This window comes from Pungitius pungitius, chromosome 10 (assembly GCF_949316345.1).
Source record: "Pungitius pungitius chromosome 10, fPunPun2.1, whole genome shotgun sequence".
In the NCBI taxonomy this organism is placed as follows: domain Eukaryota; kingdom Metazoa; phylum Chordata; class Actinopteri; order Perciformes; family Gasterosteidae; genus Pungitius; species Pungitius pungitius.
In genome coordinates this window covers 17,328,932-17,354,167 of record NC_084909.1, presented here as the reverse complement: position 1 = coordinate 17,354,167, position 25,236 = coordinate 17,328,932, and the positions used below count along the sequence as shown (strand labels likewise).

At 47.4% G+C, this 25,236-nt stretch overlaps 1 protein-coding gene across 13 annotated transcripts in view; it reads right to left on the bottom strand.

Annotated features, from left to right (window-relative positions):
* mycbp2 (MYC binding protein 2) overlaps positions 1-25,236 on the bottom strand; it is a 54,245-nt gene that overhangs the window by 6,881 nt on the left and 22,128 nt on the right. For 4 of the 13 annotated variants that reach the window (XM_037488149.2, XM_062564992.1, XM_062564990.1 and 1 more), the window contains 44 exons: positions 24,841-25,199; positions 24,503-24,675; positions 24,234-24,359; positions 23,910-24,037; positions 23,651-23,742; positions 23,412-23,546; positions 23,200-23,283; positions 23,000-23,096; positions 22,726-22,918; positions 22,113-22,387; positions 21,559-21,780; positions 21,175-21,366; positions 20,384-20,590; positions 20,142-20,279; positions 19,840-20,018; positions 19,603-19,745; positions 19,399-19,499; positions 19,102-19,320; positions 18,782-19,004; positions 17,303-17,421; positions 17,130-17,217; positions 16,927-16,976; positions 16,650-16,822; positions 16,343-16,487; positions 16,008-16,214; positions 15,665-15,720; positions 15,474-15,589; positions 15,190-15,287; positions 13,791-13,907; positions 13,117-13,257; positions 11,921-11,998; positions 10,700-10,924; positions 9,697-9,829; positions 9,313-9,438; positions 6,610-6,795; positions 3,319-4,953; positions 3,051-3,220; positions 2,702-2,949; positions 2,426-2,593; positions 1,231-1,388; positions 945-1,144; positions 636-785; positions 384-544; positions 31-187 (listed from right to left, as the gene is read on the bottom strand). In XM_037488149.2, coding sequence (XP_037344046.2) covers positions 31-187; positions 384-544; positions 636-785; positions 945-1,144; positions 1,231-1,388; positions 2,426-2,593; positions 2,702-2,949; positions 3,051-3,220; positions 3,319-4,953; positions 6,610-6,795; positions 9,313-9,438; positions 9,697-9,829; positions 10,700-10,924; positions 11,921-11,998; positions 13,117-13,257; positions 13,791-13,907; positions 15,190-15,287; positions 15,474-15,589; positions 15,665-15,720; positions 16,008-16,214; positions 16,343-16,487; positions 16,650-16,822; positions 16,927-16,976; positions 17,130-17,217; positions 17,303-17,421; positions 18,782-19,004; positions 19,102-19,320; positions 19,399-19,499; positions 19,603-19,745; positions 19,840-20,018; positions 20,142-20,279; positions 20,384-20,590; positions 21,175-21,366; positions 21,559-21,780; positions 22,113-22,387; positions 22,726-22,918; positions 23,000-23,096; positions 23,200-23,283; positions 23,412-23,546; positions 23,651-23,742; positions 23,910-24,037; positions 24,234-24,359; positions 24,503-24,675; positions 24,841-25,199 — 8,391 coding nt within the window. Of the gene's footprint in view, positions 1-30; positions 188-383; positions 545-635; positions 786-944; positions 1,145-1,230; positions 1,389-2,425; positions 2,594-2,701; positions 2,950-3,050; positions 3,221-3,318; positions 4,954-5,349; positions 5,449-6,609; positions 6,796-9,312; positions 9,439-9,696; positions 9,830-10,699; positions 10,925-11,920; positions 11,999-13,116; positions 13,258-13,790; positions 13,908-15,189; positions 15,288-15,473; positions 15,590-15,664; positions 15,721-16,007; positions 16,215-16,342; positions 16,488-16,649; positions 16,823-16,926; positions 16,977-17,129; positions 17,218-17,302; positions 17,422-18,781; positions 19,005-19,101; positions 19,321-19,398; positions 19,500-19,602; positions 19,746-19,839; positions 20,019-20,141; positions 20,280-20,383; positions 20,591-21,174; positions 21,367-21,558; positions 21,781-22,112; positions 22,388-22,725; positions 22,919-22,999; positions 23,097-23,199; positions 23,284-23,411; positions 23,547-23,650; positions 23,743-23,909; positions 24,038-24,233; positions 24,360-24,502; positions 24,676-24,840; positions 25,200-25,236 lie in introns of all 13 variants that reach the window. The other 9 variants (XM_062564991.1, XM_062564993.1, XM_062564996.1 and 6 more) reach the window with 9 other exon arrangements.

Sequence of the window (25,236 nt, the reverse complement as noted above, 5' to 3'; positions counted from 1 at the left end):
TCTGAAGGAACTAAATGACTTTTTTCTTGCCTGGCTCATTGCTTCGTAGCCTGACTGCAAGCTGATGTTGAAGCTCTCTTCGCTGTCTCCATCATCCGACTTGGACAAGATATTGTTGATGTGATGGAAAACGTTGCTCTGGTGGAGGAACTGGTGGTCTGACTGCTTAAACTTGAGACTCCAGCACCTGTAAGGATAAATCATTAAGATACGCGTTCCCTTAATATGCACATGAATATCTGGTACCAAGCATAAAGAGGAAGTGATAATTCAAAATATAATGACTCGTTTATCTCTAGTTTAACTAAGTTCATATGACACACATATTGCCTGAAAGAATAATTTATGTGTTAATATGATTTTCAGTCATTCCCAAAATGTACCTGAGCGCCATCTGCTGAAGTGAGCTGCCACTAGGAAGTGACATCATGAGGTCAGAGATGGTCTGAAGGAGGCGGTGAAAGGTGTGGGGGAGAGGATGAGCTGCTTCTCCGGCAATAACAATGTCTGACAGCGGGTGTTCACAAACGCCAAGGTCTCTTTCCTGTGGAGCGCAGAGTCGAGACGTTCAGTTAGAAGACGCCACAACAGAAACATTGCGCAATGATACGCGTCTTTTATTAACCACTCATTACCTGTTCCACATTTTCTTTGTTCCCCTTGTTCTCCTCGTCTTCCTCGTCCTCAGGTTCAAAGGGCGACGGGGTGAGAGAAGCTACAAAGTGCCAAAGGATGTCGTGCAGGGAGGTGGTCTGGATCACATTGCACAGCAGCCAGTTGAAGGCCTGACAGGACACCGAGAGAAAATCACGCCAGTTATTCAATACAAATTTAACTCATACAACACATTGTGCCAACCAGTTGCCTATAACCACTGCTGGATGAATAGCGATGATTAACTGAAAACTGGGCGCAGAGATCCAGAGAGATATTGCTGCCTGTACCTCCATGGCAAACACCCTGCAGGCGGACTTCCTCAGTGCATGCCTCATGGCCACCTCCAGGCCCTCCAGGTCATGGTGCTGGATGACAAAAGACAGGACAGGCCACTGGAAGTTCCTCTCCCCCTTACTGAGGGAGCCGTGGGCCGAGATCAGCCGGGACAGCTCAGGGGACGGGTGCCGTAACAGGGAAGACCCCACCTCTGTTAAGGGTGGTAAAGGGGGTTTATGTCACAGATGACACTGTATCACATTGGGCAACACGTCTCAAATGGACGCATGAAATTACCTGCATCACCACTATGAACCCGGCGTCTGGGCACAGCTTTTACCCGGGCCGGATTGGGCGAGTGTTGCTTGTCATACTCGGACGCTACGACTGAGTAAGACCTCTGAAACACGGTTCGTTTCGCCGTATCGCTGTCTGTGATTGGACTGGTTTCCAGACTGAAAGGAAGTAGACGAAACAGACAAAGTTTAGCACACTCATTGAAATGGATTGCTGGTCATGATAAGGAGCGCAGTGTTTCCTCTACCATTATATAGGGGGGGGGGGGGGGGGTCGAGTCGAGTCGAAGATGAGGCAAGTCCCAAGTCGAGTCAAAAGTCAAAGTCAACAAGTCTCAAGTCGAGTCCAAAGTCTTACCATTTTAGTTTCAAGTCATTTCAAGTCTTCTTATTATAGTGGAGATGGGGAACCCTGTGTGATGGTGCGCTGCCTCACAGACCTAGACTACGAAGGGAAGGGTAATGGTGGATCGACTGTGTTATAGTACTTTAAAACGGACGTTGACATAATGTTGGCGAGGATTTCCATCGGAGTCTGAATCCGGGTTAAAAAATCCCGATTTTTGTAACCATGAACGAGCTGTCTCGTTGATACGGTCAAATGGACTGCAGTGATTGGATGTCGTGCAGGCAGCGCGCGCTCTCTGCATACAGGTGGCGCACATTTTTTTGACAGATGCAGATAAACAGAGCGGCGCGACCGTGTGAAAATGTTTTCCCCCAGTTTTCATGGGAAGTAGCAAGTCTTCTCGAGTCAAAAGGCTCGAGTCCAAGTGAAGTCACGAGTCATCGATGTTAAAGTCCAAGTCGAGTTGCAAGTCTTTGTACGTTTTGTCGAGTCGAGTCTCAAGTCATCAAATTCATGACTCGAGTCTGACTCGAGTCCAAGTCACATGACTCGAGTCCACACCTCTGTGTACAGTTCTCCACTGCTGCCTGAGCACAGCCAATGGGCGTACACGCACAAACATGCACACACACATGAACACACATGTGAACACACTCCCACCAGCGGACCGAGACCGTGCATGTCAAAAGATAACGATGACCTCATCTGCCGTGACGTTCATATCATGCATGTATATTTGTCTTTGTCATGCACAAAAAAACCAGATGAGAAAATCTGTAATCCGCATTTCACTCATTGTATGCAGCATGCAGAGAAGTGATTAAAGCATCGTACTAAGACGCATTACCTGGGTGGCATTGATTTCATGTTGCTCTCTGGTTCCTCAAACACATTGGGACAGGCATCGGGGGTGACTGATATGTAAGGTGCAGGAACAGATGTTGAGCGCAAATACCTCATCTCATCTTGGAAGAGGTTATCGTCTTGGTAGGCCCCAAAGTTCTCAGTGTGTTGCCTGGGTGATAAGAGGAGAGTTACTCTCATTGTTGTGATAGCACAAGTGTAAAGTATCTTCGTCCAGATGAGAAATCCAGACAGCGTTGCTCACTGAGCTGTAAGCTACCTAGCTAGCGTCTGGAGGTAGAGGCAGCCCATTTTATTGGGGAGTTCGTCCGACACGCCCTCCTTGAGGCTGGGAAGCAGCTGGGAGTGCATGGGCCGGGGAGGGTGGTGGCACAGCATGCTGGGCTCGGCAGCGCTGCTGAGGGACAGCAGGAACAGAGCGTTGGCCCGAATCACCTGGTGGGCCTCCATGGTGGGCAGCGCCCTCGCAGTCTTCACCTGTAGGGGTTTCTTCCTGGATTGCTTCACCTGGAAAAGGACACGCAGAGGTCCCAGAAGTCAGTTTGATGTGAAAAGAGGAGTTCTTCCTCCGTTACAGAGGGACACACTTTTCAGCTCACGTAAGGTACCTTTTCCCGGGCCGCAGTCTGTTTTTCTCGCAGGTATTTCTCCCGACAGCGATCACACACCAGGTACCAGGTGCTGCCTCCGATGCCTCCGTCGCCGCAGTTTCCAGCCCAACCACCACAGAAGTGGCCGATGCTGTTGTAGCCCTGGCCTCCAGCGTAGCGGCCGCAGCCTGCCATGAAAGACGAGGGAGGGGGGTTAAAAAAACATTACCCAGAAAGTCCATTACCCAGGAATATAAAAGTTGAACCAGAACTTGAGTATGCTCACCTGGGTGAGCCTGTCTCATGTGGTAGGTGACGGGGTAAGGGTGAGATTCACCGCACAGCTCACAGATGGTGTCTTTCTCCGGTCCACCCATGGCGAGCTGTGCCATCTCTCCAAACAGGTTCCCTCTTGGACGCACTTCGGCCTTCTCCCTCTTCTTTTTCTCCTTCTTCGCCTTCTTGCCGTCTTTCTCGTGCTCCTTCCTCTTCAGGATGGCGCTGGACCCCGGGCTGGGGAAGATCATGTTCTGAGTGGCTGCTTTGATGGTGGCCATGGAGATGTCCTCCCAGAATGCCACCAGATGCTGCAACGTCAACGGCAAGATGGACTTGGTCCTCAAGGCCGGATGCGAAGTCATCTCGTAGCCAGTGGCCTCCCCCTTGCCCTCCTCGCACTTCTCTGGCAGAGGCGGTTCTTTCAGCATAGACAGCACCTTGTTTTTGTTGATGCTTCCCATCTTGGAGATGTCCGGGCCGTGCGGCGCAATGTTAAACATGTTGAGCGCGGAGGAGATCTCTAAGGAGTGGCGGTTCTTCAGCTTGCTCTCCTTCTCCTCTGCGCCCTGTCCTCCCACGGAGCTGCGGATGGGGGCGTGCTCTTTGGTCAAGTCGGGGTTAAACTTGAGGAAGGACGAGCAGGCCATGGCGTCGTGGACGATACCTTCGTGCCACAGGAATGCTGCGAAGACCGCTCGCGAGCATTCGGCCACGGAAGGGGACATGGCCTGTTTGGCGGGTTCCGTGGCCCGCGAAGTGGTCTCACCTTTGAACAGCGGCCCAGATTTTTCCTTCTTGGGGCGCGCGTGTCGACTGGATGCTTTGCGACTGACTTTGGGCGAAGCGCGGCTCTCCAGTTCCTCCTTGACCGGGGCTTTGCCGATGCTGAAGTGTACCTTGCATGAGCCGTCTTCAGAGATCTGACCGTCGGCGTTCTCGTCATTGCCTTCCTCCGAGAGGAGCGCAGTGGAGCTGCACACCTCCACCACTTCACTATGGAGGTTCTCCTGAGTCACATGTGGAGAAGGAACGCGGTTCTCGGCACTGCCTATCACTCCATTATTTGGATCTTTAGGAGACAGTTTAGGTTTTGGGGAGGTAGACCTGCCTCTAATGGGCTCGGTCAGTGGGACCTTCTTCTTTCTAAGTGTGTCTGGATCCAGAGTGTACGAATCAGACTTGGACCTCTCCCTGGGAGGATCCAGCCGTGCTTTGGCGGAAGGGCTGACTTTAGGTTGGAGGTTCTTGTCATGGTGGGCTGAAGAGGAGTGCTGGGAGGAGGTGCTGGAGGGACTGGACCTCCCCGAAGAGGAGGAGCCTTTTTGTTTGGGAGAGGAGGAGCGAGAGCCGGAGTTTGGCGACTCAGCCCGAAGTCCCGGGGTTCTACCGTCGGCCTTCAGGGCCTGCAGGGTGTTGTGATTGGGTGAGTGCGAGCGGCTGTGCGAGTCGGACCTCAGTTTGGCCGTGTCCGAGCGCAGGATGAGAGCTTCGCTGGCTGAGAGGCCGCCCTCCCCCGCTTTGCTCCTGCTCTGCTCGGAGGAGCGGCTTCCTCGACCCTCCTGTTTGGGCGAGCGGTTCCCCTGCCGGTGTTTGGAAGCTGGGGACATGGGCCGCGCTCCTGGCATCGGGTTCCCTCGCTCACCTGAACGTTATCATTTCAAACATAGTTACAACATGAAAGAGGACTAAATCAGTGCTAATATTGTAGGCATTTTGTTTGCTTATACTCAAGACCTGAGAGGAAAAAAATGTAATGCTGAAAATAATGGTAAGATGCAATGTAATGAAGGTAATTAGTGGACCATGGAAGAGCTGATGAAAGATGGATTCCAGCCCAGTCCTGGGACGTCTGCTACTGATATTGGACCTAGTTAGAGTTGACTGTTCATAGCCTCGTAGTTTAGTCTAGTAACCACATACATCCTGAATCAATAGCATTTAAGGTCCACCTATTTTAAACACTAGGTGTTCATTTTTGTGTCTTCCTGCCCACCCTCTGTTCAGTCTGAGGGGAAACATGCGTGCAGGGATTACCCACCCTTTTGCCTCAGAGCGAGAGATGAGAGAGCAGTACCGTGCCCAGCCACGGACACATTGCTTTTGTGCACACGAGAAGCAAGGCGGAGCGATGAATCATCTACAGCGGAAAACAGTGGAGCAGGTAAACAAACAAGGCATGGAACGCAAAGGGGCCACCAGAGAGAGAGAGCACAAAGAGGCAACGGGGTCAAGAGAAGGACAACGAGTTAAAGTAACGGTAGGATCAACAAATAGGTAGAGAAACACTTAAAGAAGAGAAGTTACAAAACCAAGAGTTGTCATGGAAATACATGTATGCTGTGCACACAATTTAGTAATATGTGTCTTCCATTCAATTCCATTTGGACTCTTTCCCTATTTAGAGGGTGCCATACACCTCTACCAGGTCACATTTACAATGTTTAAAAGAAGTAAGAAAACATTCAAGAAGCTCTGAGTTTGTGGTGAGTTTTTATCCTGTGAAATAGGTTTAACAGGCCGTTGTTAGTGATCCACACTGAGTGTGTAGGTGATGTGTTACCTGTATGCTAAATTGAGAACACATATTATTAACTTATGCACACAGTTGAGCTCTGTAAGAGTGCAACCCAGGCTGAACGTTACTGATATTTTAGATCCTGTTTGAAGATAATCTTTAAACTAAATTGTGGTATATTTGTATTGGAAATATATCCAGTAAAAGCTGGTGTTATATGCAATATTACTGATGGACAGGAGTCTAAACCAACAACTAGTTAGACCGAAGCTGTTTACATTTGCACTAATGCCCTGGGCTGGTTGAGGCAGAAAATGTTGTTAATCAAGGATGAATAATGCAGAAATGAAAGCAGCGAGGAAAAGAATAAAAAAAGCTGGCTAGCGGAACAAGCATACAAGCACAAAAATAAGCAGCTCAGCCTTTAACACGCGGCATCGTCCCATTTAACAAGGCGTTTGGTCGAGTATTTCAGTTTCATATCTTGTTTTAGGAAAAACGGTGAAAATACCTGTCGATGCATATTTTCAAAGGCAGTGTCACTTAATTTGTTTTCTTATAAACAAGATTTAAACCATACTGGATTTGGCGGCTTGTTTGGGATATTTTGCCACTCTAGAAACATAACTGCACTGTTATGTGTCACATGTTGCTGCCGCGCTTCCCAGAAACAAACATGAAAGAGAGAGAATACAGAACCAAAGCAGAAAAACCAAAAGCTGAAGGGGGAAAAGGATCAACACCTGTGCAGGCAAGCGCTGTCAGAAAGCAGGACAGACTTACTCGGAAGCTGTGGTTGTGGCTGAGACAGTTGGGAGGGGGATTGTCCAAACACAAATGGGCTGTGGACAAGGGAGGAGGAGGAGGAAGAGGAGGGAGGTTGGGCGGCTTGCTCAAATACGGAGGAGGAGGGAGCTGCTGAGAGGGGCCCAGACTGAATGGAATTCAGTATGGCACTCAACCGGTCACCTGCAAACATGGAGACAGAGGATGGGGATAAACTACAGCTTATACTATGGTTTGAGGTTTTTTTTCTATGGTGAGGATCAGTCAGAGTTTATCAGTCATTCAGTCATCTTCCGCGATGCTGCTTGTGGGCGAAGTGGAAGGAGTCCCCGAAGGCCTGTTTGTTTTCTGTTCAGACAATGCCATGCCAACTGCACCCAAAAAGGGGAAAGGGGGGGGGGGGGGGGGGTCCGGGCGGATGAAACGCAGGGAAGGACGTCAACTCCCAAACATCGGCAGACCTAATGCTGCTCAATGTGCCGTCGCTGAGCCGCTTATCAGCTCTGCAGCCAAAGCGGTGGACCGTCAGGCCGCCACCGTCTTTGTTTGGAGCCTCGCTCGACCACCCAAAAAGAGTCAGACAAGACCTGTGTTTGTGATTCAGACACAACGTACGATTGGATGTATGTATCGTTCTTAAATAAGGTCTCCACCCAAATAAAAACTGTTCCGTCAAAGTAATGCAAGACAAGGGTGTAAGTATTCACGGTCATATGAAATGTCATTTAAATGGACTTTGTTATAAAGTCATACAATTGTTAAACTATCCATCCTAACCCTTTCCATGTTGTTACATTTATTTCAGGAGTCAAAGGCCTGTTTGTTTTCTGTTCCAAGAAAAACCTGCGTGTCCTCTTTAGAACATGCAATACTGACACTGCATCAGTAATCCTTCAGACTGTTGTTTACGTGGAACAGGCCTGCTCTCGTCTCACAGCAGGTGTGAACCACATCAAAACCAAGTTCCTGTGTTGTTCTCCAACATGGTTGGATGCCATTCATCAACTGTCGGAGCCAGAAGTGGGAAGCTGCTTGTCCGGAGGCCAGAGAAGGGGACTCAAGCACCATGGCAAAGTGTGGACGTCTGAGAGATATTTCAATACAGTCGATCTCCAACCTGCTCAAGGAGCTTTGTCAAGGACAGGTCCATCAAGCTGAGCAATCGAAGGGCGATGCATCTGCCTCGCGGTGTGATGGGTCCGCCACACGGGTGGCGAGGGATTTAAACTCTCTATCAGATGCATCAGCAGTGACTGTCAACAAGCATTCAGCGTGCTAGTAGAAGCTCGCTGTTTAGAGGGCGTTAATCTTCAGGATACACAAACCACACAACATTTTGTGAGGTTTAAACATTAAATGTCACATGAATTGTATTCACTTTTGTGTATTGGTGGGGATCTAAACTCGAAAAGAGCCTTTTACCCCTTTTAAACTGCCCATTTGAGCATTCTGGGACAGATTGGTCATCTGGCAAAAAAAGCCAAGTGTCAAAGGAACCAAGATGCAACTGAGACCGAGTGCCATCTCAAAACCCCCAAAGATAGAAATGCATCCACCTCTTCACGTAGGAACATGACGTTGCCACAGTGAGACTGAAATCAGTCGACTATTCCAATAGAAGCAGCAGAGAGCCACCCAGAAAGCTGAATAGCATGAATGTGCCTTTCCAAGACCAACACAGCTCTCCACTGGGATCAGCATAACAGCGACACATATCTGGTCCACTGGTGCGATAACTTTGGAATATCTGAAGATTAGCACTGCCACACAGGTCAGCCTCGGTATTTCAAGCAGTGAAGAAGTGTTGAGGCAGCGCCAAGCACAACCATCCACGCACATTTGGGGCGAGCCACTCTGTGACGTGCAGTAGAGTGGTTCATCCAGGGGTGGCCTTTTCACCATTATACTTCAGAAAACACAGGTCATGTGACTAAAGACTCTACGCAGGGGACACAGGGTAATCCGTGTTGGCCAACTAACCAGAGCCCACAGCAGTCGCAAATGAACGGAAGCACAGTGACTGGCCCATGCACACAGACGCCACAGAGATGTTAGTCGGCGCGATAAGAAGCATGCTTAAAGAAAGAGACATGAGAGACCGGTGACCGACGGCACCCGTAACTGAGCCATAGAAATGGAGTGAGAGTAGAAGGAGGCGCATATATATATTTATATGTATATATAAATATATATATATATAATAGCAGGAGGATCAGATCGGCGGTGTTTTTTTATTTGAACTGTTAGCAGTGAGCACCAGCGCCTTTTGGACAAGTCATAGCACCACAGCATACAGTCCTATTCTCATTCTTTTTTCATGGTCTGACCCATAATGGATCACATACACCTTGCAGATGTGCCGCTATATATTGTAGGAGTTCGTTTGAATAAAAGAAGACGATGACGGTGAAAATGTCTGCATTTTGTTCAACTTGATTGGGTAATATGTAGGAAAGAGTGGAGGACGGTCTCAATCTAAAGCACAGATGGGAAGTCGGAGAAAGTAAAGCGGAGGATATTAAAGACCAGCTTGCAGAGGGAAGAGGTACATCAGTAAAGACAGCTACAGCCTGAGGATATGTAAATGAACAGCATAAAGCAAAGTGGATGTTGAAAGCAAAGTGATGTGCAGATTGAGGACATGTTATAAAAAGTATCTGTGTTTAAAAAAAAGGCGATTTTACGCCACGTTGCGCTCACCTTTGTTGTTGGAGATGCCGTAGTCAAAGCCCTGCGCTCCGTTTGCGGCTGCAGCCCTGTTGAAGGCTTGCACAGAGAAAGGGCTCGGGGGCGGGGTCTGGGTCACGTGCTCTAGCAGCGATTGTTCTGTAAAAGAAGATGAAGTTACCATTCATTATAACAATAAACTTTTAAAGAACATTTCATGCAGACCATGTAGCTCAAAGTGCTGAACGTTGAAAAGTAAATAAAAACAGAAAACCTCACTTTTACAACCAAAATAACTAGAAGTCAGTGGGAAGAACGCATGCAATATAATTGTAGTGAAATTTAAAAGGAAAACAATCAACTTTTAGAATTTATAGGCAGAAGCATTCTCCCTTTGCCCCGTGGATTGCGGCTCACCGTCATCGTGGCGAAGGTACTGATTTCCACCGCGGTCTCTGGCCAAGGACCAGGCCTCTCCTTCATCGCTCTCACAGAACTCCACTACACTGTTCTTATCCAGCTGAACCCAGTTCCCCTCTGAGTTGACCACCTGATACACAAACAAGACTCTTTATCCACACTCTTGCACACAAACAAAGACCCTTTACAGAAGATCATTAACATACATATAAACATTGATGGTTGATCATTCATTTGATTGGAAAGGACAGAAGCAGTTGTAGATCACAAGAATTAGAGTTTGTGCATCAGCAGACACGGCCGGACAAAGCGCTGCAGCTAAACAAAGAATACAAAAAAATAAAACTTACTCTAAGAGAGTAGCTTATTGAATGATAAATTAGGTTGTTTTTATCTGAATTCCCTGAAATATTATCACTTGGGAAAAAGAGACAGATGGAAGTGTTAGTATGTGCAGGGTGCACCTCTCAGGTCTCACACACGGCATTCCAAGTGCAGAGGGAACTATTGAACAGCATGACACACCACAGCAGCCAATGACAGGTCCTATCCAAAAGAGGCAGGGCTACCCTCATCACCACACCAGAGCAAATTTCAAAAAGTACTGGTTAGAAGTGTGAGAAAGAGACATTCAAGGCACAGACAGGCTCCAGTATTTGGTGATCACATTTCAAAAGAGACGTCTGCCAGGTGGCCGAATGCGACGCGCTGAAACTGCGACGGATTCGTGGACAAACGGAAATGAGTGAATCAGGAAGCACGCGAAAAGTGTCGCAGTCACAGGGAGTTGATGCTCGAGTAGGAAAAGATACACAACACCCCCCCCCCACCCAGAAGCAGCTGGTGTATTCCCCTCAGGCAGCCAGATTACATTCAAAAGGAGTAGGAAAGTAGAGGGATCTGATCTCTGAGGATTACGGCCAAACTCATTACATTATTAAAGCCACAAAAGGAAAAAAAAAAAGAAAAACACAATGCATCATCAGGGGTGAGTGCGTACCTCGCCTATGGCCTTGACCTTGTTGCCAAGAACTAACATTCCAATGGGGATGCCCCTAAGGTTTGGGCAGCTTCTGATGTTGTGACCAGAGGGGCCGGTCTTCACTACCTTATAAAGCCCCGGGCCGCCGCCCTGCCCTGCCCTGCTTTGCGCCCGCATGGGGGCCTCGTGGGAAGGGCAGCTGCTCACCTCCTTTACGTTCTCCTCCGATTGGCCCCTGACCTCCTGCAAGAGGTGAGAGCAATGGATTAGAGGCAGTGTACAGTAACACAACATCAGGCCGCATAAAGTCAAGGGCTAAGTCCTTAATCAATATAACTGCCCGCTATAAAGCAGCCAAGAGATGTGGACTGTTGGACCCTGGTTCCTTTCTCACGTGGAGCCGTTATAAATCAAGTCAATGTGCTGTGGGATAGTCAACACCTTTAGGTGATAAGCTTTCAGAATTGTTTTCTGTTGAAGGCTTGATTATTCCATTCAAGAATTAAAGGTCCAGAACAAATGCTGATTAAAACCTCAAGCTGACATTTTTAACTTGTGTTCTCTCAGTGTTTCTGGCAATTGGATTTTTATTACAGAAGGTTCTCCCCGTTTCCAGCCTTTATGCTAAGCTAACCAGCTATTAGCAGCATTAGAATAATCAAATTGGTCTTATTGAGTACAATGAAGGCTATACTTCAAAACTACCTGTATGCCCGGGCTATTAAAAAACACATGAACAATACATAAGATGGGAAAAAGTTGCAATACAATTAAAAATTGAAATAATCTCGGTAGAAGCAACCGGAGGATTCAACACACCATGTAGTGACGCTGTTAAATGACCAATATACAGAAGTTAGAACTAATCTTACAGGCTAATAGGAGGCATGCTACGGGGCACAAGGGATACAAGACGCTAGACGACAAGGCCCCATGCAACCAAATGGACATTAGTATATTTACCCCCCATGCTACACACAAGCCTCAACAGTAACGACTTCATAAGAAAAATGAAAAACACTGGATCACTGCGCTGAGTCTGTGGGCATGAGGCCGCTGACGCACCAAAATGGTCAAAATGAAACAAAGCAGGCAACCATGCAGCTAATGTTGGAACTCTTATGGCGGATTGCAATACTGTGGGGAGACTACAGAGTCACAAGGGGTTCAAAGGGGACAAGTAAGAGTGACAGATACGATGATAAACTGTGGGGCACGTGTCCACCTCGTACAACTCACCTGTGGCGGGAATATAGTTAAGGGAGTCCACGACAAAAAGCCGATATCCCTGACTCCATGGCTAGCGTTAAAGACATTCTGAGCAACAGATCGTGAGACAGTCAACAAAAAACAGTAGAGGATGAGGGAGAGAGAGAGAGAGAGAGAGACAGTATGGGGGAAGACGCTCGTGTATTTTTTTGGAAGAAAAAAAATAGTTTTTTGGGGGGCTCGGCTCCATTGGAATTCAGCATCAGTGTTGTTTGAGACGGCGAAGAAGAGAGGACACAATCTGACGGGCCAGATGGTGAAATAGTGGAGGGGGCCAAAAAGAACTGGACCCAGGCCGAGCCGTCAAAACATTTTACAAACAAGTGGAAAACTAAGTAAATAAATAAGGTCCCTCCAGACACAACAGGTGGCTATTTCCAAATCCGCCACAAAATGAAGCTGAAGAAGAAAACTTCCAAAAAAATTCCCCACTTGGATGATGTCGTGTGTCATGCTGTTCAGACAAGAGACCTTACACAGAAGCCTCCTCTGCACCCAGAGGCAACGAGTGGAATTGTAGAGCAGTACAATTTCTGCGGACCAGTGATTGCTTCATGACAGAAAACTACCTGGATATCAACAACGCCGCTCAGGTACTTCCATACATGTCCTCGAACACACCCCTCTGATTCACGTTGTTGTTTTGGTCTTTTTTAACATCTTGGCGGTTTTTGTGCCATGGAGCAAAAATGTGAGGGAAACACTTGTTCACACATGCTGTGGTGTAAGGTTTTATGAGTTAGTGAGAGGCAATGAGGAAGAGTGCAAACTAACTTCACCACATAACGAGTTTACACCTACGCTTTCTTTTTTCTGCATTGGCGTTCACGTCCTTAACCTTAACAACCCAAGCATGTGAACATGTCCCACTGCCGTCACTTTGTGGTGAACTGTTTCGCCTTCAAACATGAGTTGACACATGCAAGCACCCAGCTGTGTTCCTGTGCACGGCATGTTAGTGAGCGTCTTATACTCTGCTACAACTAGGTGTTTCATGCAAGAGAACATCCTAGCAGCTACGCTTTGATAAAACCCTCAGTTTAACATGCTTTGTGATTGGTAAACAATACAGTTGACCTCTGGGCTTTTCCCGCAAATGAACAACACAGGAGCTCCCGTCTTTATCAAAGTGGGGCAGCGGCTCAGCGGGAACGTCTTCTACTTACGTCGGCTGGGACCAGTAGGCTCCTGCCCAGGTGCTGGTTAAAAGAGAGGCACCAGGCTTCAGTGTACCCATTCATGCTGGGAACGTACTTCTTTACTGTTTCGTCATTGAGTCTGAGCCACACGCCATCATCATTGTGGATCTACGGAGGGGAAAACAAGAGCATCGGGGGCAGGGCGAAGCCATGCCGGCCTGTTACCACGGAAACGGGATGGGCAGCGCACTCAAACAAACACACACGTCTGAGGTTGCAGGTGAGTCTCAAGGAATACTAGATAACAGTAAATTAAGGTTACAGCAAGGTGCATTTAGGACGGCTACAAAATCCAGATGTGCTGCATTACGATACAACTCACTAAGCAATGCATCGAGTCCATCGGGTTTATGTTGCAGGCACTCAAGCCTTTCATGTAGCCTCTGAATGGCTTGCAAGAATATGAAGCAAATCAAAGAACAACAACTTGATATGCTTTGCGAGAAAGTAGCTATCATCATTTAGAGAGGTAATAACACATAATACAAAGTTGTAAAACTAGCAAAAAAATAGCGTCCAATATTCTATCTTCACTGATTAATAGAAGAAAAGAAACGGGCTAGAGAATGAAAGTGGATAGTTCTCCTGCTAATATAGTTCTATAACATGATTTATGTTGTGCCTGGTCTAGAGCCAGTTACCTCGTCAATGAAAGTGATGGTGCCATTGACATGCACTATGCCTATCTGTTCACTCTGTAGGGAAGGGTGACTACGCACGCGCAGGCCTGCGCTGTCCTTGGACACAAATTTGCGGACCTGAGAGAAGCAGAGGGGGAGATGGAGACCGTGAGTGCCGGGAGCAAAGAATAAAAATAATTTTAAATAAAAAGAGTAGACAGGAAGTGCATCAGCAGCAGGAGGAGAGGTAAGAGGAAACAGGGCAAGCTGACGGTGGGAGGTCACATGCTTCAACCCACACAGACACTACTTCCAAGTCCACACATACAAACGGAGGACCAGGAGGAGGCTTTAGGAGCACAGTTGTTTTTGACCCTACTTTAACAGCAGTGAGCCATGTAACACGTGTTCCCCAGGACGATAGGCAGTGCTGATTGAAAGGAGCGGGATTTGACTTGTTTCCCCATCATAGATTGCAAAAATCAAAACAGGATGAAGCTTCACAAACTGATGATGCCATGGATCAGTTTAAAGCAGCATCGGCCTTTGAAGTATATTCAAATCCTTTGATCACTTTTCTTTCTTCTTTTAACTATAAGTAATCAATCAATGCGGTTTGAATAGATGACAGAGCTGAGATGGAGTGCCAGTAGTCAAAATGTTTACATGCATATTATAACATCAGTAAGATGAATAATAAAAGTGGGGCATTAAGTGCATCATCAAATGGTTGCTTCTTTGCACATTGAACAAAGCAACATCTCAATGGGGAGTTGGAGTTAGTTTAAAAATACCTGAATTCCTTCATTAGTTTCTTTTGGATCCCCCAGCCCAACGACAGACTTGACCACATGAATACCTCGGCTAAAAGACTTTACAATTACACTATTTTTGCAATATATAAAAACAAATAATGCTTTCGGTCAACAATTTATTTTGTTTCTTTATTAGCAAATGCACTAAACTCAAAATAGGAGTGTAGGTGGGTTGAGAATCAGACATAAACTATATTTAATTGTAACCATAACTACATATATAAAATGATCAGTATTATGAGGGCATTATTAACATATCACAGTCATTAATAAAAACAGTTTATCATCTACAATGATAGGAAATTAGGTTGCTAAAAACTTCTTAAATCAGTGGACATGAATCATGTGACAATATACACAATGATCCATATCATGGAAATTCTCTACAATCTTATAAACCGTTGTCCACGATTAAATCGGATATCGTTCTTGCATTGTAAAGTGTTTGTATCAAATGATTGCTCATGTGGTGTAAGGGTTTACTTTACAATTACAAACTGACATGTAGAGAAGACCACACAATCTGTGTCTTTGAAGGGTGTTGCAAGCATGTATGCGTTTGTAGGTGTGTTTCTGTGCACGTTCATGCCTCTGGTTGAGCTCACCTTGCTAGGCTGAGGTTCAGCTTTTGGTTTGACCATCTGAGTACCGGGTGGTATCATGCCTTTGGGGGGGTCTTTGACTTCTACCTCCAAACCAGCATCTAAAATGAAAAGAGTTACAGCTTAAAATCTAAAAAAAAGACAGTCAGAGTCAGAGAGGCCGACGTTTTCAAGCCACTGATAAATCCATTCGTATTGCAGGCGCATGACGTAGCGTCCCTTGGTGGGGGTTGGTGACAGGCATCAGTGCATCCTGGGAAATACTGGAGCCGTTTCCATTGACATACCTATTTCAATGCCATCGATGGTGACATGGATTGTGTAGAGCCCTACTGCTCCCGGAGTCCAGTTGGCACTGTAGGTTCCGTCGGTGTTGGCACGAATCAGCATGTTCTCACTGGGTCTGTGTGGGTTAGGGTCAATAAGTGGGTTGTATCTCACTGGTGAATGCCTTCTACTCCTGTATACCCTCACTTACCTCTTTGGGGTCGGGGAGGCAAAGCGCAGCTCTTCAAAGGAGTAGTTTTCATAAGCCTATGAGACAAAGAGCGTTTGAAGGCACAAAAAAAAAAAATCAAGTGCTTTTTTTTTTTATAAGTAGACATAATGATGATGTTAATGTGAAAATGCTTTTTAAAATGCCTATATTGCCACTGCCCATATGTCATGCCATCCTAACTGCAATCAATGGCATGCCCTGTAGGGGTAACGGGTTGGCATGTAGCTCACACAACAAATCACCAAATAGCTACACCATGTGGAGCACCTGCAGCCTTCTAAATGTAACCAAGTGAGCTTTGACCCAGTTCCCTGATGCTGACCTTCATCATAGTTATAGCGATGTATCGAGCCTCTTTCACAATCATGGGCTCGTAGGTGGCTTCCAGCTTGGGCATTGGCAAACCCCCAAAGGTTAGGTCGGGTCCGGAGGACGATGGCGAGGAGCTCCCAGGGAGCCGCTGCAGCCTCTTCACATTCTCCGGTTGCATCGACTTCTTTTGTGAAACGGGAACTGCCTTCACCTCCACCTGGACATGCAAGAGATGAGAAACACTTGTCAGAGGTTTGACAATGCTGGCAAAAAAAAAAAAGAGAATCAGCGGTTTCGTTCTTAAAAATGAATGAATCTCCTGGATGCCAAAGCAATGCCGCTGACCTTCATGTGAGGAACGTGCACCACATCTCCATACTGGTCTTTGGTTTGTACGACCACCGTGGTCGGCCACCCACAGCGTATGTCGTCTTTGTTCAGGATCAGAGATGTCTTCTGGGGGTCTGCGTAGGAGTCTGGCTGCAGCCACCTGGGTGGACAAAAAGGACAAAACAAGAGAGACAGAACAGCACATTTTAATCAGTAACAACATTAAATTGCAGAAGAAGAGCCAAACAAACAGTGCGCAGTGAAAATTTCAGTTTAGGTAACTGGAGTTAACATGGGACGGACAGGCTCCGGAAATGTTTACCTGGCCAGACGTCCTCCGCTGGAGGTCTGCACACAGGTGATGAAATCCTCAAGGAAAGAGTGCTCATTGGTTTGGAGGTGCAGGGGCAGATTCCCCTCCAGGGCCTCCAGGATGGTGGGCGAATGAGACAAGGCCAGACCCTTCCCAAGGATCCCAGAGTGGGACTTACAGACCTGGCGTGACGTCAAAGGAAAGAAGAAGCAGGCAAGGTAGAGTAATGATGAAACCCTTCCAGGACACAACAAATAAGTACCTTTGAATCCAAAAGATGACACACCTGAAGAGAAGCTTCCTCAAGGATCTCAAGATCCTCCTCCAGTTCATTACCTTAAATCAAAGATTAGAACAACAGATGAAGGATTTAGTCAATGTTCTACAGTTCTATTTTGTAGGAACACACATTACTTCAATCATGGGTTAATAGAAAAACAGGATTGTTCGCAACAGCCAAAGCCAATCCCCTCATCCTGTTTCCCATACCTATGGGGAGGGCCAGGTCTTTCTTCATCAGAGCTGCAGCACACACACTGCCCAGGTAGGCCAACTCCTTCTCCAGCTGGATGATACCCTGAAATGTCCACAATGCTGTGGTCAGGAAGGTTTCTTTGCATTACACATACAAAGTGCATCCAGAGCAATAAAGGCATGCGTACCTCATCGGCCCCGGGGTTGAACTCGTAGCCCACAGCCACGCACTTGAAGCCATAAAAACAAGCTTTCTCGTCTTTGACGTAGTCCGAAGCCGTCTCCAGCGAAAACAGAACTTCGTTTCCTGAAAGAAGAGAGTAGAAGAATTGAAAATGAAAAGTGGGCAGAGTAGTGTATGCAAGGGAGTCCCTGATAAACTAATGACAGTCTGCTGTGGCTGGGAGCTCACTGAAGCATCATTAAGGAGATAAAAGCACCAACAACAACATCTATGAACTACAGCTGTAATCACAATGGTGTCACTGCTCATCACCGCTTTGTTGTACTACTCATTTATCGACATGTCGCTAGTGCAGTCACAGTTTATACATTGACAAGTAACCTCAATAAAGAATATGTTTGACTATTTCACCGACGACAGGAGGTCTGTGCTCTTTCACACAGAAGCACATGGTGTTCTTGCCCAGGGCACCCCCGTTTTAGCAATTTATCTTCTATATATTCTTGCTCTAAAGAAGATGACCTTTAAGTAGCCGTGATGCATGACTTGTATGTGTGTCAACAATGTCCTGTTTAATGATTTTACACCGCTGATCAAACTGATTGCATGAAGTACTCTTAGAGCCATTGTGGGCACATTACTACAGTGCATGGAGTTTGGAGAAACAGACAGGAGTAGCAGCACAGGAGCAAAGCAATGCACTGCTGTAGAAGGGATGGCAGCAAAACCTATTTTAGATACCTACAAAATATTCTATTCTAGGGTAATACGTATTCTATATTTAGAATACGTATTCTATATTTAGAATACGTATTACGTTGCCATCAGATACAGCCCTTTCTGAAGCAGTTATCTATTCTTTCTTGTTGGAAGTGAGTGCTGGTCTACCTCTGTTGCTCAGTTTGTTTGTGTTATTGTGTGACTTGAATCTCATTAAGTCCATAAACGTCAAACAGTAAAGCCTGCGTTCTGCAAGGGTTAAATTACAGGGTCTGTCAAAAGGAGTCCAGTGTCTTTGCAGGGATAATATTTGGATACTACGGCTTTGGTTTGCTGTCATAAAGGGCTGTCTGACAGCAAGGTAATGCATTTTAAAGTATTCTTCTTAGTAGTCTAAAATACATCCGGAGGAGTACATTGCTTTGATCCCGTGCTGATACTCGTTTAGTTTCTTTTCTAAAACTCCCTACTGCATGTAAAACACTGCTTAAACCACATAGAACTCCACTGAAGAAATCCAAACCATTGGTCGGGCCGTTATATGCTTATATGCTAGAGAATATCATTCATGAAGACAAACATTTCATCCTCATTAAAGCGCTTAGTGACCAATGATGGTCTAAAAAGGATTAACGTTTTAAGCAGAAGATGCCAAATGTTTTTAAAAAGGTTCAGATCTTGATTTTAAAATGAAAAATGTATCCTTCAATCTATGGTGTACAGTTTTGAACATTCACGAGTATATTTCTTCGGCCTCTCATACCTGGCAGCACCAGGACGGTGGTCGGCCAGCCAGTTGAACCAGAGAACTTCTTGAGTTCCGTCCAGGTGTTGATGGTGTCATGGAGCAGAGGTTTGCCCCCCAGGCTCGACAGGTGCAGGGTACGGCTGGGGATGAGCAGGCGCAGGACGTCTTCTGGCTGCGCCGTGCCGCACTGCTGATCAAACTCGATGGTGGTCCAGCGGACACAGTCAGGGAAAGACACCTGAGGCAACATTCATTTTTAGACATTAAATTACATTTGTGCCCGTAATATTTAACAGATGAAAGGCTGCTGCTTAGCATGCTAAAGGGTACCTTACCCTGTATTGTGTGACGCCAGCTTGTTTATAAGGGTGGTCACTCTCAATCACAGAGTAGTGGTTGGAGGTGGTGCAAGCAGACAGGCCCTGCTCAGGCTGGTTGCCAGTAGTGCTGTCTGTTGACTGGTTCGGGTTGAATGTGGGTGGGGCGTACTTTTGGTTGAGGGCGGAGACAGCGGGTAAAAGCTCCTGAACGAGTCCAAAGACCTCAACGGCAGCCTGGGTGAGTGGGAGCGAGGCATGTCAACACAGTGCCACATCAGTTCACTTCTAGGGAGGAAGCATTTATCGTCTTACCTTAGGTACAGACGCTGCCACAGGGCCGATGTAGGCCAGGATGAGGGGCAGGAGCATGGAGAACAGGCTGGAGGAACTCAGCAGCTCGGGAATGTCGTCCACTGGAGATAATTAAAAGGACATTGATTGAGCTGAAGGTGGCTGAACAGAGAAGATGCAGATTGAATGCCCGTGGCTCTGCTGCGATGTGTTCGTTGCGCTTACCATCGACAGCAAACGCCCTCTGAAGCAGGTCCTTCGCAGCTCGGACCACAGCGCTGACCACGGATAGAGCTCTGCTACAGTTCTTGTCTTCCTCATTGGCTTTGCTCAGCAGCTGAGACTGAAGATCCCCGTCATACTCACTCCTTCAGCCATGAGAAAGAAAGACAAAAGTCAGAAAAATAACCCCCACAAACAGTTCACAGATTTGATGGTCGAAAATGTCAGCTTTGAGTGGACCTGTAGTAGAGAATCTGTGGAATCTGTCCTCTGGTCTGGTTGGAGCCATTGCTGCTCAAGCTGCAGGTGCTGAAGGTGAAGGAAACACCGTCAGAGCACTGGACAGTGGTCATGCCACCGTCCCCGTTAGCGGTCCGGCTGCCGTAGTTCCGTAACCGCACAGCGTACTTTACGCCCTCCTGCAACAGAATTCACACATGACTGAAACCATACGCATTTGATCTAGGATCAGCACACAATCGTAGGAAGTAAGAACATTTATTTGAATCTCGACTAAACGCATGAATTATTTTCTTACGTACCTTGAGCGGCACAGCCTTGTCCATGCGAATCTCAGCAATATCGCTGGGAGAATCGTCGGTGCTGTAGGTGCCCTTCACCAGCTCCAGGGACGTCCACCTGTGAGAATGTGCAGAGTCCCCTGGGTGCTCCGTCTGTGCCTGAAGGACGAAGGGAACACGTGTTGTAAAGTGGGGGGGGGGGGGGGGGGGAATAAAAGCCCGAAAACAGTGGAAAGTGTATGGGCTGGAGATGAATCACTCACATCATCGGCCAGCACCTCCAGTTCAAACTCATGGACGCCCCCTCCCCCGTAGACGCAGACGCCCACCAGCACAACGCCTGGCTTGTCCACGTTCATGCAGATGGCATCCGGAGAGCCATTGCCCGTGTTCCAACTGCGGCCTTGGCTCGTTTTGGTGAAGCGGTTTGGTGAAGCTTTGACAGAGTGCAGCGAGTTCAGCCCATCAACCTAATAAGGAAGGACACAAGGAAGGATGCAGTCAAACATGAAATCTCTTACACAACCACAACGTGCTGATTACCGCCCACACAGACGGACTGAAAACAGAGAGAAAATGGATGGATGGATCTCTAAAAGATTCAGTGTCAGAAATAGTAATAGGTTTTATTCTTTATTTCAATCAGCCTGCTGATAACAGACAGCCAGACTGCAGAGGAGCCCAATCCAGGTTGTTTCCCTGACAATAGACCTCTTTAATAGACTGGAGAGGGGAAAAAAAGTTGAGTAATCTTTTTTTATCATGACAAGAGTGTTAGAGTTTGCAGTAAAGAGTGTATGCATGTGATGATGATTAACTGTGACAGAGGGAGGTACAGATATCACCATGTAAGAAAAAGCGGTCACTATGAGCAGTTTCTAACACAAGGAAAGAGGAAATTTGCTCAGAAAACTGCAATTGTGACCATTTCTAATTTGAATTTTGACACCTGCTGTTCTTTATATATTCCTGGAAAAACACTAAGAGCCTATCACATAAGAGCCTGGAGGTTGGACTTTGGTGTAAGCTCTGACAGAGGGGGTTGGGTTGTTACCTCGGAGCCCAGGGCCGAGGCGGTGAGCTCAGACACGATGGAGGCCAGCAGGCCACAGGTGTTGGAGACCAGGTGGGGAGAGAACAGCTCCACCTCCTTCCTCAAGCTCTTCCGCACCGGCAGCACCACGATTACCAGCATCTTCTCCAGAACCTCCCGGAAACTAGCCATGCCCATCAGGTTCTCCTCCGTCTGAGGGTGGGAGGATACGATGTAACTTTTGATGCAGAGTCATCTCGGGGATTTTGATGAGTAGAACGCGGGAATCATCAAAACTTGCTAAGTCGCTCTACATCTACCAAACAGTCTCCCAGGTCACCGACCACCTCCAGGATTCTGAAGTAAAGATAGCCGATGCACCTTACACAACGTGCAAAAACTCACATGGCTGAGTTTCTCCATGTGGGCCACCAGCAGGGGGAAGCGGTGGGCGAGGGCAGAGTCGTTCTCTGTGCTGACTTGCTTAACCAGCGAACGCAGCAGCACTTCCCCGTCGTACGCGATGGGCAGGATGGACGTCAGCTTCACCGAAGTGTTGCACAGAGCCGACATCACAGCCGCAAGCAGGCGGCTGCTGGACGTGCGGAAGTTGGCCTCGGCAATGTCCTAAGAGAGGGGGGGGAAAGAATGACTCGGATATTCCTACAGCGTCCGTTTAACTACGCAAGACATTATTGTGAGGGGAGCTGTTAAATAGGTGTGAAAGGTCTGCTCAACTCTTTAGAGCTTAAATAATTGGTTGATAAGCTTTAAATAACCTTTAAAGATTATTGTTGTTCAAGTCAATTATCAGTAAGAAAGATGCCAAACAGTGTGCTGTGTGAGATAGGACCTGTTTGAACAAACAAAACCTGAAAACAATAGGCATTTCATTCATCACATTAATGACAAATCCGAGTGAAAAAAACCCAGATGTTTCCTACTACGCCGCCACTGACCTGGTCCAGGCAGTTGAGCAGGTCGCAGAGACAGGCCCACTGCAGAGCCGGGGTCGGGTAGAACGAGTGGAAGCAGGCGGTGAAGGTGTTGTGACACTCCTGCAGCACGGCTTCCAGCAGGGTCAAAGGTTGAGACAGGTAGCCCTGGGGGTCGTTGTCCAGCTTAGTCAGACAGTTGTCCATTCCTTCTGACAGGATCTTCTTCAGCAGGCTGCGCGTCTTTCCCACACACTCCGCCAGCCTGCTGGACTCCTCCACCACGGCTTTGGTGCTGGCTAGATATCAAAGAAAAGAGGAAAAAAGAAAAACTGTGAGTCCTTAATCACAATGAAGAGTTCATGTGAAGTGTGCTTTTTGAAATAAATACACAACCTAGTGTGTGTGATCGTTTGAATGCTTTCCAGGGCGACAGGCATAAAGGACTGGCACACAGTGTTTCATTCAAAAACATGAGGATTAATATATTCAATTGTTTCTAGTCATTCAACAAGGCAGAGAACCAGCAGTGCCACTAAAAAGGTTGAAAGGAGCAACGCTGCGGTTTTCCTTTTTGCGAAGAACGTGCCATTATGTTGCCAGAGACAAAGTCCTGCCGGGTTCTCTGTGCTCCTACCGGCGATGGGGAAGATCTCACAGATGTAGACCCTGAGCAGCCGGAGGCAGCACGTGCCGACAAAGCGCAGCCTCTCGAGGTCCAGCAGGGTGGCTGTGTACTGGAAGCCCTTCAGCCCCCGCAGCTCCTCCACACCCAGTACCAAGGTGGTCCAGCTCCAGTGGAGGACACTCAGCAGCGACTCAAAACACTCCTAGGGAGAGGGACAGTGAGACAGTGGCACGCAGTGCTGCGCGATCAAATCTGTGGAGGCAAACAGCGAGACGATACTGACCACTGAGACGGTGCGAGCGAACGAGCGTTTGAGGATATGGACGGGCTCGCTGGTCTGCTGCTTCCCTTTAGAAGCATTGCCATCATTTGAAGGAAGCCTGGTGTCCAAATGTAAAGAAACACGTTAAAACTTTACTTGACGAGGCTATGGACAAACAATGCAGGAACCACTGGAAGCAGAGTATGAAGAATTAAACTTGCCTGTAAAGTAGCTGAGGTATTTGACCCGCGTTAACATCCGTACCGTTGTTTGACTTCTTAGAGCTTTTGAACTGAAAGACCACACTTTATGGGGGGGGAATAGAAGCATTAAACAACATTAAACAGAGCTGTGACCGATATGAACATTCAAGCATTATTCAATAAAATGGAAACACGTGTCAGACGTATTCCTCGTATGAGACAAGCTTTACCCATCATCGGTGGTGATGGTAGCCTGTCCGTGGGAGCCACAGTCACTGCTGGGTCCAGACACCCGGGCCCACGCCACATACCACCAGCCCAGCTGCAGCAGCACTGGCTCGTCAAACATCATGGCATACTTCTCCCTGAACACAGGACCAGAATTGCTTCCATGAGTCTTTTCAAGGAAATAGTTGGGCGAACCAAAGCAAATACATGGACTCTTTTTTCTTTTCTTTTTTTTGTTTACCTGGCAGCACAGTCGTATGCCAGAACGTCGGTCTCCGCCAGCATATCACCGTCTGTCTCGTGGTCACCCCCGTCAGGTCCCAGCTCGAACAGCTGCTCAACAACAGCACTGGCTTAGCCTTTACATTCATTATGGTCACAACGGAAATAATGTGGGTTCTGGCGCATAGCCGGGGGAATTCTAACATCCTAAAAATGTGTTTTTTATATGTTTAAAAAGAATCGAGAAATGAATAAAGAGGTGTCACGAGGCGGCTCACCTTGATCTTGGCAGTGTACTCTCCTCGTCCCCCGAACAGACCCAGTCCACCCAGCAGGATGTCTGCATCAGCACAGAACCGAATGGCCTCCACGGAGTGGGCCGAGTAGCCCCAGCCACCACCGTGACCTACATCACGCACAGGCTCAGTGAGGCTCTGTTCACCCACTCAAAAAACACTGTGATGGATGATCTGGACTGAGTTTGTGTGTTTCACGCGCTTTGGCTAAAGACGTTAATCACGTTAATCACAACATATTCTGTAAAAGCCCAATGTGTCCCCCAGTTTGTGGCATCATTCATCATCTCCCGTGAGCCCACTTACTCTCGAAGCGGTTCACCACACTGTAGTCCTCCTTGGAGTAGACCTTCATCACGGCCTGGGTTTCTTCCTCCGCGCTGGCCACGCCCATCTTCAGCTCTTGCATGGCTGCCAGTGTATCCAGGCAACCTAAGCAGACGACCCAGTAGGACTCCTTTTAGCATTGAATTATTATGAGCACAAATGCATTGTCCACCATCAGCTGCTTCGGGGCACTCGTACTTATTCACTAGAGCCTTAATAAAACAGGTTCTTATGACCAGACACTTTACCGAGGATGTGCAGCGCTCCATGAGACCGAGTGGTGGTGGCGTGTGATCCTGACGGCAAAGCCAGCTCTGGACTCAGGATGCTGCAGCGAGACTGTAGGTCTGTGGCAGAGGGCATCCTGGCGTCAGCAATCACGGCATTGTAGCACAGCATCTCTTTTGCGGCAGGCAGGAACCTAAAAGCACACAAGAGCGATACAAAAATGTCTGTTAATACTTTGGTAGTTTTACAGTGGAGTTCTTCTTTGTTTGTTCAGTTAGTTGTTTAGTTTTGGACAAAAACGTTGCAAAGCAACCAGTACAGTACTGAACCCACAGTTTGGTATAGTGCTTGGACTGACCTCCATACGACATCATACACAGGGTCGAGACACAGGCCAAATCCCTGCAGGTCTTCCTGCTCAGAGTCGTTAAAGGTCCTGCAGCTTCCGTCCATTTTGTTGATCAACAAGCATTTAAAAGGAGGCGGCTCCGATGCAGAGGAGGGCACCAGCCCAATGATGTGTTTACTGGCAAAGATCTCTGAAGTGGCGAGGACATGGGAGTTGATAAGAGCCTCATCGATCCGCAGGAACGTCTGGTCCCCGCTAGCACCAATCCAGGTGGCCTTCCGCCCATATTTGGCCCCGATATTGGGCATGGGGGATGGCTTGGCATTCCAGTAGGGCATGTCCAGGATGGGCCGGCCCAGCTGTCCTTTCTAAAGAACAAAGAGTACATAAGTAAATATATATATA